Here is a 12,500-nt window from a genome sequence, read left to right as displayed (position 1 = left end):
TTTGTGCTCTGTCATCCTGAGCGAGTAGTTCGTGCTCCATCATCCTGAGCGAGTGGCTCATGCTCCATCATCCTGAGCGAGTGGCTCATGCTCAATCATCCTGAGTGAGTGGTTTATGCTCCGTCATCCTGAGCGAGTGGTTCGTGCTCCGTCATCCTGAGCGAGTGGTTTGTGCTCCATCATCCTGAGCGAGTGGTTTGTGCTCCGCCATCCTGAGCGAGTGGCTCATGCTCAATCATCCTGAGTGAGTGGCTCATGCTCCATCATCCTGAGTGAGTGGTTTATGCTCCATCATCCTGAGCGAGTGATTTGTGCTACGTCATCCTGAGCGACTGGCTCATGCTACGTCATCCTGAGCGACTGGCTCATGCTCCGTCATCCTGAGCGAGTGGTTCGTGCTCTGTCATCCTGAGCAAGTGGTTTGCGCTCCGTCATCCTGAGTGAGTGGTTCGTGCTCCATCATCCTCAATGATTGGTCTGTGCTCTGTCATCCTGAGCGAGGGTTTGTGCTCTGTCATCCTGAGCGACTGGTTTGTGCTGTTTCATCCTGAGCGAGTGGCTCATGCTCCATTATCCTGAGTGAGTGGCTCATGCTCCATCATCCTGAGTGAGTGGTTTATGCTCCATCATCCTGAGCGAGTGGTTCGTGCTCCGTCATCCTGAGCGAGTGGTTTGTGCTCCATCATCCTGAGCGAGTGGCTCATGCTCCATCATCCTGAGTGAGTGGCTCATGCTCCATCATCCTGAGTGAGTGGGTTATGCTCCATCATCCTGAGCGAGTGATTTGTGCTCTGTCATCCTGAGCGACTGGCTCATGCTCTGTCATCCTGAGCGACTGGCTCATGCTCCGTCATCCTGAGCGACTGGCTCATGCTCCGTCATCCTGAGTGAGTGGTTCGTGCTCTGTCATCCTGAGCAAGTGGTTCGCGCTCCGTCATCCTGAGTGAGTGGTTCGTGCTCCATCATCCTCAATGATTGGTCTGCGCTCTGTCATCCTGAGCGAGTGTTTGTTCTCTGTCATCCTGAGCGACTGGTTTGTGCTGTTTCATCCTGAGCGAGTGGCTCATGCTCCATCATCCTGAGTGAGTGGCTCATGCTCCATCATCCTGAGGGAGTGGTTTATGCTCCATCATCCTGAGCGAGTGATTTGTGCTCCATCATCCTGAGCGACTGGCTCATGCTCCGTCATCCTGAGCGACTGGTTCGCGCTCCGTCATCCTGAGTGAGTGGTTCTTGCTCCATCATCCTCAATGATTGGTCTGCGCTCTGTCATCCTGAGCGAGTGTTTGTTCTCTGTCATCCTGAGCGACTGGTTTGTGCTGTTTCATCCTGAGCGAGTGGCTCATGCTCCATCATCCTGAGTGAGTAGCTCATGCTCCATCATCCTGAGTGAGTGATTTGTGCTCTGTCATCCTGAGCGAGTGATTTGTGCTCTGTCATCCTGAGCGAGTGGTTTGTGCTCCGTCATCCTGAGCGACTGGCTCATGCTCCGTCATCCTGAGCGAGTGGTTCGTGCTCTGTCATCCTGAGCAAGTGGTTTGCGCTCCGTCATCCTGAGTGAGTGGTTCGTGCTCCATCATCCTCAATGAATGGTCTGCGCTCTGTCATCCTGAGCGAGTGTTTGTGCTCTGTCATCCTGAGCGACTGGTTTGTGCTGTTTCATCCTGAGTGAGTGGTTCGTGCTCCGTCATCCTGAGCAAGTAGTTTGTTCACTGTCATCCTGAGCGAGTGGTTCGCACTCCGTCATCCTGAGTGAGTGGTTCGTGCTCCATCATCCTCAATGATTGGTCTGCGATCTGTCATCCCGAGCGAGTGTTTGTGCTCTGTCATCCTGAGCGACTGGTTTGTGCTGTTTCATCCTGAGCGAGTGGCTCATGCTCCATCATCCTGAGCGAGTGGTTCGTGTTCCCTCATCCTGAATGAGTGGTTCGTGTTCTGTCATCCTGAGCGAGTGGTTCGTGCTCTGTCATCCTCAGCGACTAGTTCGTGCTCCATCATCCTGAGCGAGTGGTTGTGAAATATCACCTGATTTCCGAGCCGATTTCCGTATTAACGCACTTTCTAAATTAGTGAGCCAAAGTTTATTTTTTTCCCCACCCATCACACGCAGGTGTTTATATAGATTAATGTTTGTGACCATAACCCTGAAATGTCTATATAAATCCAACATTGTTTTTCAGTGAAAGCTACTCAAGGCTTCTGGGCTGTATGCAGTATGAACTGTAGTTGTAGTTGGAAATCACACTGACTCCAACTTGCCGATTCCCAAAAAATTGCCGATATCAGCCAAGTACGTGTGTGTGTGTGCGTGTGTGCGTGTGTGTGTGTGTGTGTGTGTGTGTGTGTGTGTGTGTGTGTGTGTGTGTGTGTGTGTGTGTGTGTGTGTGTGTGTGTGTGTGTGTGTGTGTGTGTGTGTGTGTGTGTGTGTGTGTGTGTGTGTGTTTTGTTCATAAAGCATAACATATTCTCTCTGCTAACTCCCCTTTCCCCACCCCTCTCTCTCTTTCTCTCCCATCCTTCCTCTACCCCCTCCCAATGCAGTGCAGCACCTTCCTCCAACACCTATCTCTCTCTCTCCTCTCTCTCTCTCTCTCTCTCTCTCTCTCTCTCTCTCTCTCTCTCTCTCTCTCTCTCTCTCTCTCTCTGTCTCTGTCTCTGTCTCTGTCTCTGTCTCTGTCTCTGTCTCTGTCCCTGGACATATCCGGATGGTGGTTATGTCTGGATGTTGTTTGTTCTCCGGACGTTTCCGGGCAGGGTTTGTCACCGGACTATCCGGATGGGCATTTGTCTCCAAACTTTCTGACTTTCCCTGGAAAGACTACTGCCTCTCCTTGGGTGATGCCACTATCTCTGCTGAACGTATAGCTGAGGTTATTGTTTCAGGAATGGAGGTTTATATCCCCTTCTCTTTCAAGTCTATCTCTCTGCCCAATTCTTGGTTCAATAATTCCTGCTCAATAATTCCTGTTCAATAATTGACAACCTCTCATCTTCTTTCACTCATAGATCTTTCTGGTCCTCAGCTGAAAGTATCTCTAACAATTTCTATCGCTCTCCATTTCCTTTGCTTTTCTGTTCCGATGATACTATCGCTGTTTCAAAGACCGATAAAGCAACTCTTTTTGGTTCTCTTTTTTTCCTCTAACTCCACACTGGTGACTTAAACATTCCATCTCCCTCTGATGCTCCCCTCACCAATCCTATGTCCCTCCCTATAATCTCTTTTCATGCAGTCAAACAAATACTCCTCTCTCTGGACATAAGCAAGGCCTACAGGCAAGATGACATTCCTCCCCATGTCTTGAAGGAATGTGCTTCAGAACTTTCACGCGTGCTTGCTCGTTTGTTTCGTTTTTGTTGAAAAACCCAAACTTTTTCTGCACTGCTTTTGCAAGGCAAGATCGACAGGTGATATCCTTTCTTACATTATAAATGTCTGGGCCTCTTCTTTGAGAGACTGAGGAATCCTTTGTTGTAGACCTTGATATCTCAAAAGCCTTTGACAGAGTTTGGCATCGGGGTCTGATATCCAAGCTTCCCTCTTTCGGCTTTCCTCCTTCACTCTGCTCTCTCATATTGAGCTTTCTCTCCGACTGCTCTATCTCCGTAATTGCTTGGTGCTTCAACATCTCCCCCCCCCCCTTCCCAATCAACGGCGGTGTACCTCAGGGCTCTGTTCAGTCTCCAACACTCTTCCTTCTATTTATCAATGACCTTCTTTCTTCCACAAATAACCAAATGCACTCATATGCTGATGATTGAACATTACATTCCTCCATGTCTTTTCCATCTGCCCTGTCTTCCCTCACTCGATCTACATCTCGTTTCATCACAGCCACCTCTTTAAATTCGGATTTGGGTAAGATCTCCCAGTGGGACAAATGTAATAAAGCTAAGTTTATTGCTTCAAAAACTCAATTTCTTCTCATCTCTCTCTCTCTCTCTCTCTCTCTCTCTCTCTCTCTCTCTCTCTCTCTCTCTCTCTCTCTCTCTCTCTCTCTCTCTCTCTCTCTCTCTCTCTCTCTCTCTCTCTCTCTCTCTCTCTAAAATGCCTCTCAACTCTCCAATCTGCTTTGAAAGCTCAACATTTATACCATGTGATACAGCGAACCTACAAGGTATGACTCCAACTTCAAATTTATCCTGGAATCCACATATTTTGCTCATAGCAAAGTCTGTCTCGAAGAAATTCGGAGTCCTGTTCAGATGTTGAAGATTCTTCTCATCTGAACAGTTGCTTCAACTATATAAAGGATTGATTTGTCCTTGAATAGAGACCTGCTCTCACATCTGGGGAGGTTTCAGCTCCACATACTTACTGGACAGAATTTGATCCAAAGTTATTTGACTTGTCAACTCTACCAATGTGACCTCAAAACTCGACCCACTGAAATTACACTACATAGTGGGCTCTCTTTCTCTTTTCTACAGATATTACTTTGGTTTCTGCTCGTAAGAACTTGGTGCTTGTGTACCTCCACCATTACTGAGACCAAGGAATACTCGACAAGCCACAACATCACATGATTATTGTGTGGCCATTGGCAACTCAAGGGTGGGCCATTACGATGTTTGTTTCTTCCCCTCCACTGCCAAACTCTGGAACTCTTTACCTTCTCACATCTTCCCAAATACTTATGACCTTCCCCTTTTTAAAAAGCAGATTTTTTTTACTTCCTCAAAACTCTGAGACTATTCTCTCTTTCCTGACTGTTCCATCAATGTAGTTCTTTAATCAGGCTTGGCCTCGATAAGGACTATTTAGTCCGTGACTGAAACCTTCGACATAAAAAAAAAATAGACGTGTCCATGCAGGAATTTGTCTCCGGGCCATATCGACAGTATGACTGGTAGAAAATGGATTTCAGACATTATTTTGTTTCCATCTTCACTGTTATTCTATGCAGAATAATTTTGACGAAACAGTATGAATCGTACTTAACGCTCCACCACACGTCTGCCTTCCCTTCCTCTCATCTCACACTGTCTTCCCTTCCCCCCACCCCTTCCGCCTCCCTTGTTCCTCATCTCTCCTTTCTCTTCCACCTCTTCACTCTCCCCCCCCCCCACCCCTGTCTCCCTCTTAGTATTCCCGTCAGTGAAGCGACAGATGGTTTGCTAATATATCATGAAATGTCAACCAAATAAAATTAAGAGAAGAATTGTTTTTGAATAATTTGTTGAACTATTAATTCATGCTCAATTTTCATGTTTTCTGTGTTGAAATTAAGGTACTGCAAAGAAACCTTGCACAGCAAAACTTGTCCATCCATCAACTCTATATGCCCGGCGCTGCACTGGTAATGAACTAGTGTAAGGGGAGAGAAGATGAAGAGGACAACATAAATAAGTGTGTTTGTGTTTATTCTTTATGTTTTTTCAAAATTATTCATTTAAATCATGTAGTCCTTAAAAAGGCTGTTGGGGGTTGTGTTCGTGACCATGAAAAGGTCAAAATTGATTGATTGATAATTGTTTATTGTGCTCTCCATTTGTCCATTTGGTTAGTTCCATTTTTGGTTGACTCATTTACTAAATTATTTATATTTGTTAAAGAGTCAGGTGTGTGTGCTTCGTTTTGTCATCTCGCCATGCTTGACTTATTATGTACATTGGACTTACCCTGGGAAGGACACGTTGTTATAATTAAGGTATTGATTAGCAGGGGTGATTAAGATGTCCCCTGAAGCAGAGGACAGATCTTCTGGGAGGACTCTTCTGCTCCGGTGTGTCCTCACGGTTGTCTGAAATGAAACGCATTGGCTATTCGTGAGGCGTTTGGCCTTGGTGTTTCAGATTCACTGTGCTGCTTAAAATGAATATAAGCTCTTTGGGGCCAAAAATTGCGACAATGTTAACACACATTTTAAGAGGATTTTTTTTTTTTTGTATACCTTGTCGAGGCTCGTATGATAGCTAACCACAACGCACAGCAAGAGAGGCATGAGACGAGAGGGGCGTGGAAAGTACAAAACAGTGAGGAACAGAGATATTAGGAGATCTGTGGAAGGGAGAGGGATTGGGCGGGGAACATGGGGTATTAAACATGGACACTACAGGGACTTTCAGGAAGGAAAGCAGGGAATTTGAAGGAGGTGGGTTTGGGGTGGATTAACGGGGGTAGAAAAGATCGAGGATTTTGATGAGGGACGACAAGAGGAGGTGGTGAACAGCTGTTTTGAAGGCCTGGAGGGAAGGTTGGGATTGAACAGAGTGAGGGAGTTTATTCCAAAGGTGGGGGAAAAAGAGGAATGAAAGAGTGAAGGTGAGCAGTGATTCATGATTTTGCTAGTTTTACCAGAAGGGGGTTGTTGGCAGATCTTGAGCGCCCTGCGGAAATATGGTGGGGACAAATCGCAGACAGAGCAGGGGCCAAGACCAGAGAGGAGACTGTAGAAGACAGAAAGACCACCGACCTGCCTGCAGTGAGAGAGTAAGAGGCCCAAAGACTCGGCCTCATCATCGGAGATACCAATGATCCAAAATGCCTTGGTTCCCAGTGCGTGAAGCATAGAAAGGTGGGAGGCAGGAGCACCAGCCCAGAGGGGAGAGCAGTACTCCATCAGGCTGCAGGCAAAAGCTTTGTATGTGGTCAGGAGCTCATGTGGGCCGAGAAAGGACTTTGCACGATAGAGGATTCCCAGTTGGTGACTGGCTTTGGAGGCCACGTTGGGAATGTGGCTTTCTCAGTAAAGATCATGGCAAATATGGAGACCCAGAAGCTTGAAAGAAAGGACTTCTTCCAGAGGATTGTTGAGAAAGTAGATGGGGAGGGGTGGGGGGGGGAGGAAGGGGGTTCCAAACGGTCCTTTCAGAGAGACAAAGTGAGTGTGATATTTGTCCGGATTGAAAGACATGTTCCACGTGGAAAGACATGTTCCACGTGGACCAGTTTGTGATTTTATCCAGATCTGCAGAGAGTGAAGAAGCTGCTGCTTGCTGGTCTGAGGGATGAGAGATGGTACAGCAGAGGGTGGAGTCATCAGCAGAGAGATAAAGAGGATTATCCAGAGAGTCGGAGAGATCATTGATGAAAACTAGAAAAAAAAAAACAGGGCACAGAACACTGCCTTGAGAACTCCAACCGAGACAGGAAGAGGGGATAAAAGAACTCCATTTAGGGCCACACTTTGGCTGCGCAGGAGAGGAAGTCAGCGAGCCATGAGTGGAGATGGCCTTGGATACCACAGGAAGAGAGTTTAGTTAGCAGGGCAGTGTGCCAGACCATGAATACTTTTTTTTGATACAAATATTCTGGTTTTCATCATTGATTTTTTTATCCTGGTTTTCAACAATGATCTCTCTGTCATGTCATGTCAGTAAAGGGAGCATGTGCCAGAGCAGCATGTTGCTGCGTCCACTTTCCGCCAGTACTTTCCACCGGTAGATGCTGATCAACCTGCTGCAACCACGAGGCATGTGATCGGCCCATTGGCCTTCTCCACTCACGAGGCTCCCTATCTGAGAGAATCTGGTGAGCAGGATCAGCGTCAGTAAAATGAGCCACATGTCCATACAGCCGCAGCTGATGCTCACGGACTATGCAAGTAACAAATCTCATTTGAGTCTCTCTCAGCACCCGCTCGTTGGACACAAAATTTGACCAGCGATAACCAAGGATTCTCCAAAGAGACCTGGTACCAAAGGAATTAAGTCTCCATCTCAGATCCCTGTGCCTGGTCTTGGCTTAGTGGTTAGGGTGGTGGGCTTTGGATCCTATGGTTCTGAGTTCAAATCCCACTAAGCTGTTGAATTAATACCAGGCGGGGTTAACTCGGCCTGTCATCCTTCTGAGGTCGGCAAAATGAGTGCCAGCTTGCTGGTATCCTGTGTCGGAGTGGCGACCCGTCCAGGATTGTGCCCAATATCCAAAGAGACTGCTGAAGCAGCACCAACGTTCTGCACAGAGTATGGTCACAATATCCTCCTCTCCTCCTCAGATCCCTGGTCAGAGTCCAAGTTTCACATCCATAGAGCAAGAGTGGAAGCACCAAGGACCTGAAGACTCAGATTATCATCGTCCCGCACAGGTACTGGCAGCGCCACACCCCATGATCCAGTGAATCCGTGACTCCCCAGGCCCGGCCCAGACCTCTGTTGACCTCTGGCAAACAGCCAGCAGAGATATGAATATCACTGCCAAGGAAAGTGAATTTCTCCGTGACCTCAACATCCTCACCACAAACAGGTACAGACAGGACAGCAGCATCCAAGATGTCATTGAAAGCCTGGATCTTAGTTTTGACCCAGGAAACCCGTAATCCCAGTGGCTCCGACTCCTCATTCAGAACTTAGAGGGCCCCCAAAATAATATCCAGAGTCCCTGCAAAGATGACTGTATTATCTGCAAAATCAAGGTCAGAGATCTTGGCATTCCCAAATGATGCACCACAGCTTGATCTCTCTGACATCCTCTCCAGATTCCAGTCCATACAAGTGCTGAATAGTGTGTGGGCCAGTACACACCCCTGAAGAACTCCACTAACAACTAGAAATAGGTCAGAGATGGCACCATCACATGTCACAGCACTCTCAGTACCAGAGTATATTTTGAGACATCAGATCAATCAGTTTTGGTGGCACCCCACGAAGACCAAGAATCCTCCAGAGGGCATCCTGATTCACTGAATGAAATGCTTTACAGAGGTCAACATGAGCTGCAAGTAACCCCTGCCGAAACTCTCGTCTGCATTCGATAAGGACCCAAAGAGAAAGGATACGGTCAATCATAGACGTCTTTGGTGTAAAGTCTGACTGCTTTGGACGCTGGTGCTCAAGCAGATGGTGGCGAACCCTATCAAGAATTATCCGAGCAAAGACCTTGCCCTTCGTTGAGAGCAGCAGCACCCCACGGTAGTTGTTGCAATCTTGGCTATCACCCTTCCCTTTCCAGAGAGGGACAACAAGGCCCCTCTTCCAGTCAGCGGCGATGATGCCTGTGTTCCTGGCAGAGCACAGAACTGTATTTAACGACATGAGTGCAGCATTTCCACCAGCCTTGAAACTTTCAGCATGGATGCCACAGATCCCAGGAGCTTTACCCCCATTTCATCCGGTTCACTGCAGCCTGTGTTTCCACAAACGAAGGTGGACCACAGTTGATTGGAGGGTCAGCAATAGGGAAAGTAACACCCCTGACATTCAACTCGACAGCTGTTGGATCAGCCTGGTACAGCCGCTCAAAGTAACTGGACCAGCGGGCCTTCACTTCGGACGCCTCTGTAAAGAGCCCACCACCCTCTGCTCTAACTGCAGTACACCGAGGGATGGGCTTGGACGAACGCAATGTGCGAATTCCCCTGTATGCAGGACGAGAATTGCTTGACCACAGGTGATGCTCTACCCCTTCACAGATTCCTCGCACATAGGCCTCCTTGTCCACCCTTGGTGCACGTGCAGTTTTATGCCTCACCTTCTGAACAGCTCAGCTCTGCCACTCAGCCTTGCCCTGTGACTCTGGGCAATGCTATCCATTGTCCCTTGAGAGACAAAATTCTTCTTCGCCCTTCGGTGAGTTCCAAGAAATCCACCGGCAACATCAAGGACGGCGGTCTTGAAGGCGCTCCACAACTCTTCAGGATCCCTCAAAGCACCCATACCACCAACTCTCCATTCAGCCTGTTCACAAACTACTCAGCTACCATCTCCTCCTTGAGCTTGCCAACATCCAGCCTAGGCTGGGATGGCAACATTCTCCCAGATTTAAGCTGAAACTTTAGAGTTGCTACAACAGGCCCCTGGTCAGTATTGAGGAAAGAACACTCCGGTGGACCCTGCAGTTCTTTGTCATCCTCCAGCGACTATCAATGAGCACATGGTCAATCTCCTTTGCCACACCGCCAGCGTTGGAATACGAAGTCCAGCGATGAGCTTGTGGGTACTGAAACCATGAACTGGCCACCCTAAGTCCATGACTTCTTGCAAAGTCAATGAACTTTGTGCTATTCTGGTTCACAGTTCCATACATATGGAGACCAACACACACCTCATAACCATCCCAATGAGTTCCAGTCGATGCATTGAAATCCCCCAAGACTGGAAGAGTATCTCGCCTGGGGCACTGATCAACCACAGACTCGAGTATGGCATCGAATTCCTCCTTCACAGTGAGATCACTCGCCTCAGTCAGAGCATATACAGAGACCATTTTCTCTTCAATCCCATTCTTCCCCCCAGGCCTTCAAATCAGCCGTTCTCCACCACCTCTCATCTTTCCCCATCCATAACCTCGATCTTTTCTAACCCCGTTAATCCACCTCAAAATCCCCTGCTTTCCTTCCTGAAAGTCCCTGTAATGTCCATCTTGTATTCCCCGTGTTCCCCGCCCCATCCCTCTCCCTTGCACAGATCTCCTCATGTCTCTGTTCCCCACTGTTTTGTCCTTCCCTCTCCCACCCCTCTTGTCTCCTGCTCCCTTTGCAATCTGTTCTTTGTGTTGGTTCTTATACGAGTCTCGACACTATATACAAAAAAAAATCTTATTTTTGTCGGGTACGTCATATAGGCACTTGTATAAAAGGGGCCCAGTTTCTCTGTCTGTAACGCTTTCTTACTCTAAAGGGTTTCTGCCGCTGTACGAAAGTACAACTGGTACTATTGGAAAGGTAATCCATCCATTCTTGGTTTGAAAGTTAGTAATCAATTTACTTAGAACAACAATTTGTTGCTTTAATCACATTTACTTGCCTCTTTTTAAAGCCCGTGTTTCCCTGATCGAGGAGGAAGAATAAGCAGAACATCGAGCTTTAATGTAGCGTTTCCAATGGTAACATTTATTACTCTATGACATCAGGAACCCTTTACCTTTGGTAGCAGCACTTAAATGGAAATATAGTAGTACTTTTTGAAGCAATGAAAAATATATAAAAGTAGAAGGGAGGTGCACACAAACACCGACAACAAAGATAGACATGCAATATATATTTTCAGGTACAACACACTGCTTTTAATTAAATGTGTTTGCGAAGCGACGGGAGGCATGCCTGGAACCTTTATCTCAAAACTGCCCCTGAGTTTTAACCATTACTTTCATGCTGTTTTACTTGTAGATTAAAAGAAATTTGAGACGACCATGTAAGTCAGATTTTCATCATCTTATGTATCTTTCTGCTCTTTCTCAAATCTCATTTGCCCAAAGTCCCATTTCTGTTTATTTTGTCAACTCCCTGTCCTATTTTGTAATTATTTTATTCCTCTTTTGGTCTCAATCCAATTAATTTTCTCCCAGTAATTAAATCCCTTCGGCAGACGTTTCCTCAGCCTTGTGTGCTGGAAATTATCGAGGTCACATAATATTACAGATTCACAATGATGGATGTTTGGGATAAACAATTTCCACATTTATGTAAATAAAGAAATCAATAAATCACTTTACTGCAACGTCATCCATAATATTGCATCAAAGAGGACCTGCGACAAATCAGCAAGACACTATTTATCCACATCATACATCTGCCAATTGATGTCATGGAAGCACGATCGGTGCTCAAGTACAGTGATGACATGTCATTATCAGCGAGTGATTGGGAAATTTGTTTTATTGATAACATGAGTTTTAATTTGATATCAGCAGATTAAACATTTTGTGTTAAACTGTTCACATTTTATCCTGCTTTGCTGTTGATATTTGTCTGTCCACTGACGTTCACTTTGATTCCAAATTGGTCATTATCAGTCACCATCTGGTATTTCCAAATACATTACCATCGAAGCTTGCCACCTATCTGCCATTCTGTTGACTCTCAAGTTGGAATGGTAAGTGCAAGCTTACCCAGCTTCCTACTTGACTTTTCCTTGCAGACTTGGACCCACCAGTACTCACAGTACATCAGAGCATCGGAGATGCCAAGGAGTACTATCAGGAACGTACAGTGTTTCTTCGCTGCTCAGGAAACTCCAGTCCACCAGCACTCTTAACTTGGCACCGTAATGACCGGCACACACTGATTGGAGATGAAGGAGTCAGCATCTATGAACCACTGTTTACGCAGGTGATTTTTGCTGTTTCTTAGACCAACTTTGAACCAACCATGTTGCTTGTTTCACCGATTTTTTTTTTTTCAAACATTGGATCTGTCTTGTATTTAAATATATAATTTAATGTACTACAAACCAAAATTATTTATCCCTTGTTCATGAGCAATGCCCTTTCAAATACGAATACTTGTGGGTCGAACTTGGTCAGCAGCTCATCCAAGAAAAAGAGAACTCCAAAATAAAAACCTGCATCCTTGTCTTCCACTGTGCTTGTGGCATATTTTGCACCAGTGCAACAACAGTTGCTTGGTTGAGAAAGTGGGGGCGGCTCTGTACACACCTCACCCACCTAAATCTACTCAGCATTCAGGTTGTTTAGCAACATCATCAAATCCTGTGACAAAGCAGAAGTGGCGACGGGGACAGGTAGAGAATATTACTCGCAATTTTCAGTCACAACCCCTCACGCGGGCAACCTTAGGGTGATGGTCATTCTTCATAAACCAGGACAGATTTGCACATAG

At 46.4% G+C, this 12,500-nt stretch overlaps 1 protein-coding gene across 1 annotated transcript in view; it reads left to right on the top strand.

Annotated features, from left to right (window-relative positions):
* Positions 1-12,500, top strand: part of MDGA2 (MAM domain containing glycosylphosphatidylinositol anchor 2) — a 366,045-nt gene that overhangs the window by 118,752 nt on the left and 234,793 nt on the right. Inside the window, exon 4 of the mRNA XM_085893801.1 lies at positions 11,800-11,990. Within this exon, the coding sequence (XP_085749927.1) occupies positions 11,800-11,990 (191 nt within the window). The remainder of the gene's footprint in view (positions 1-11,799; positions 11,991-12,500) is intronic.

This window comes from Eptatretus burgeri, chromosome 9 (genome assembly GCF_056783735.1).
Source record: "Eptatretus burgeri isolate ZD-2024b chromosome 9, Ebu_testis_v1, whole genome shotgun sequence".
NCBI lineage: Eukaryota > Metazoa > Chordata > Myxini > Myxiniformes > Myxinidae > Eptatretus > Eptatretus burgeri.
Note: the sequence above shows the minus strand (reverse complement) of the source record. Positions and strands in the feature narration are given on the sequence as shown.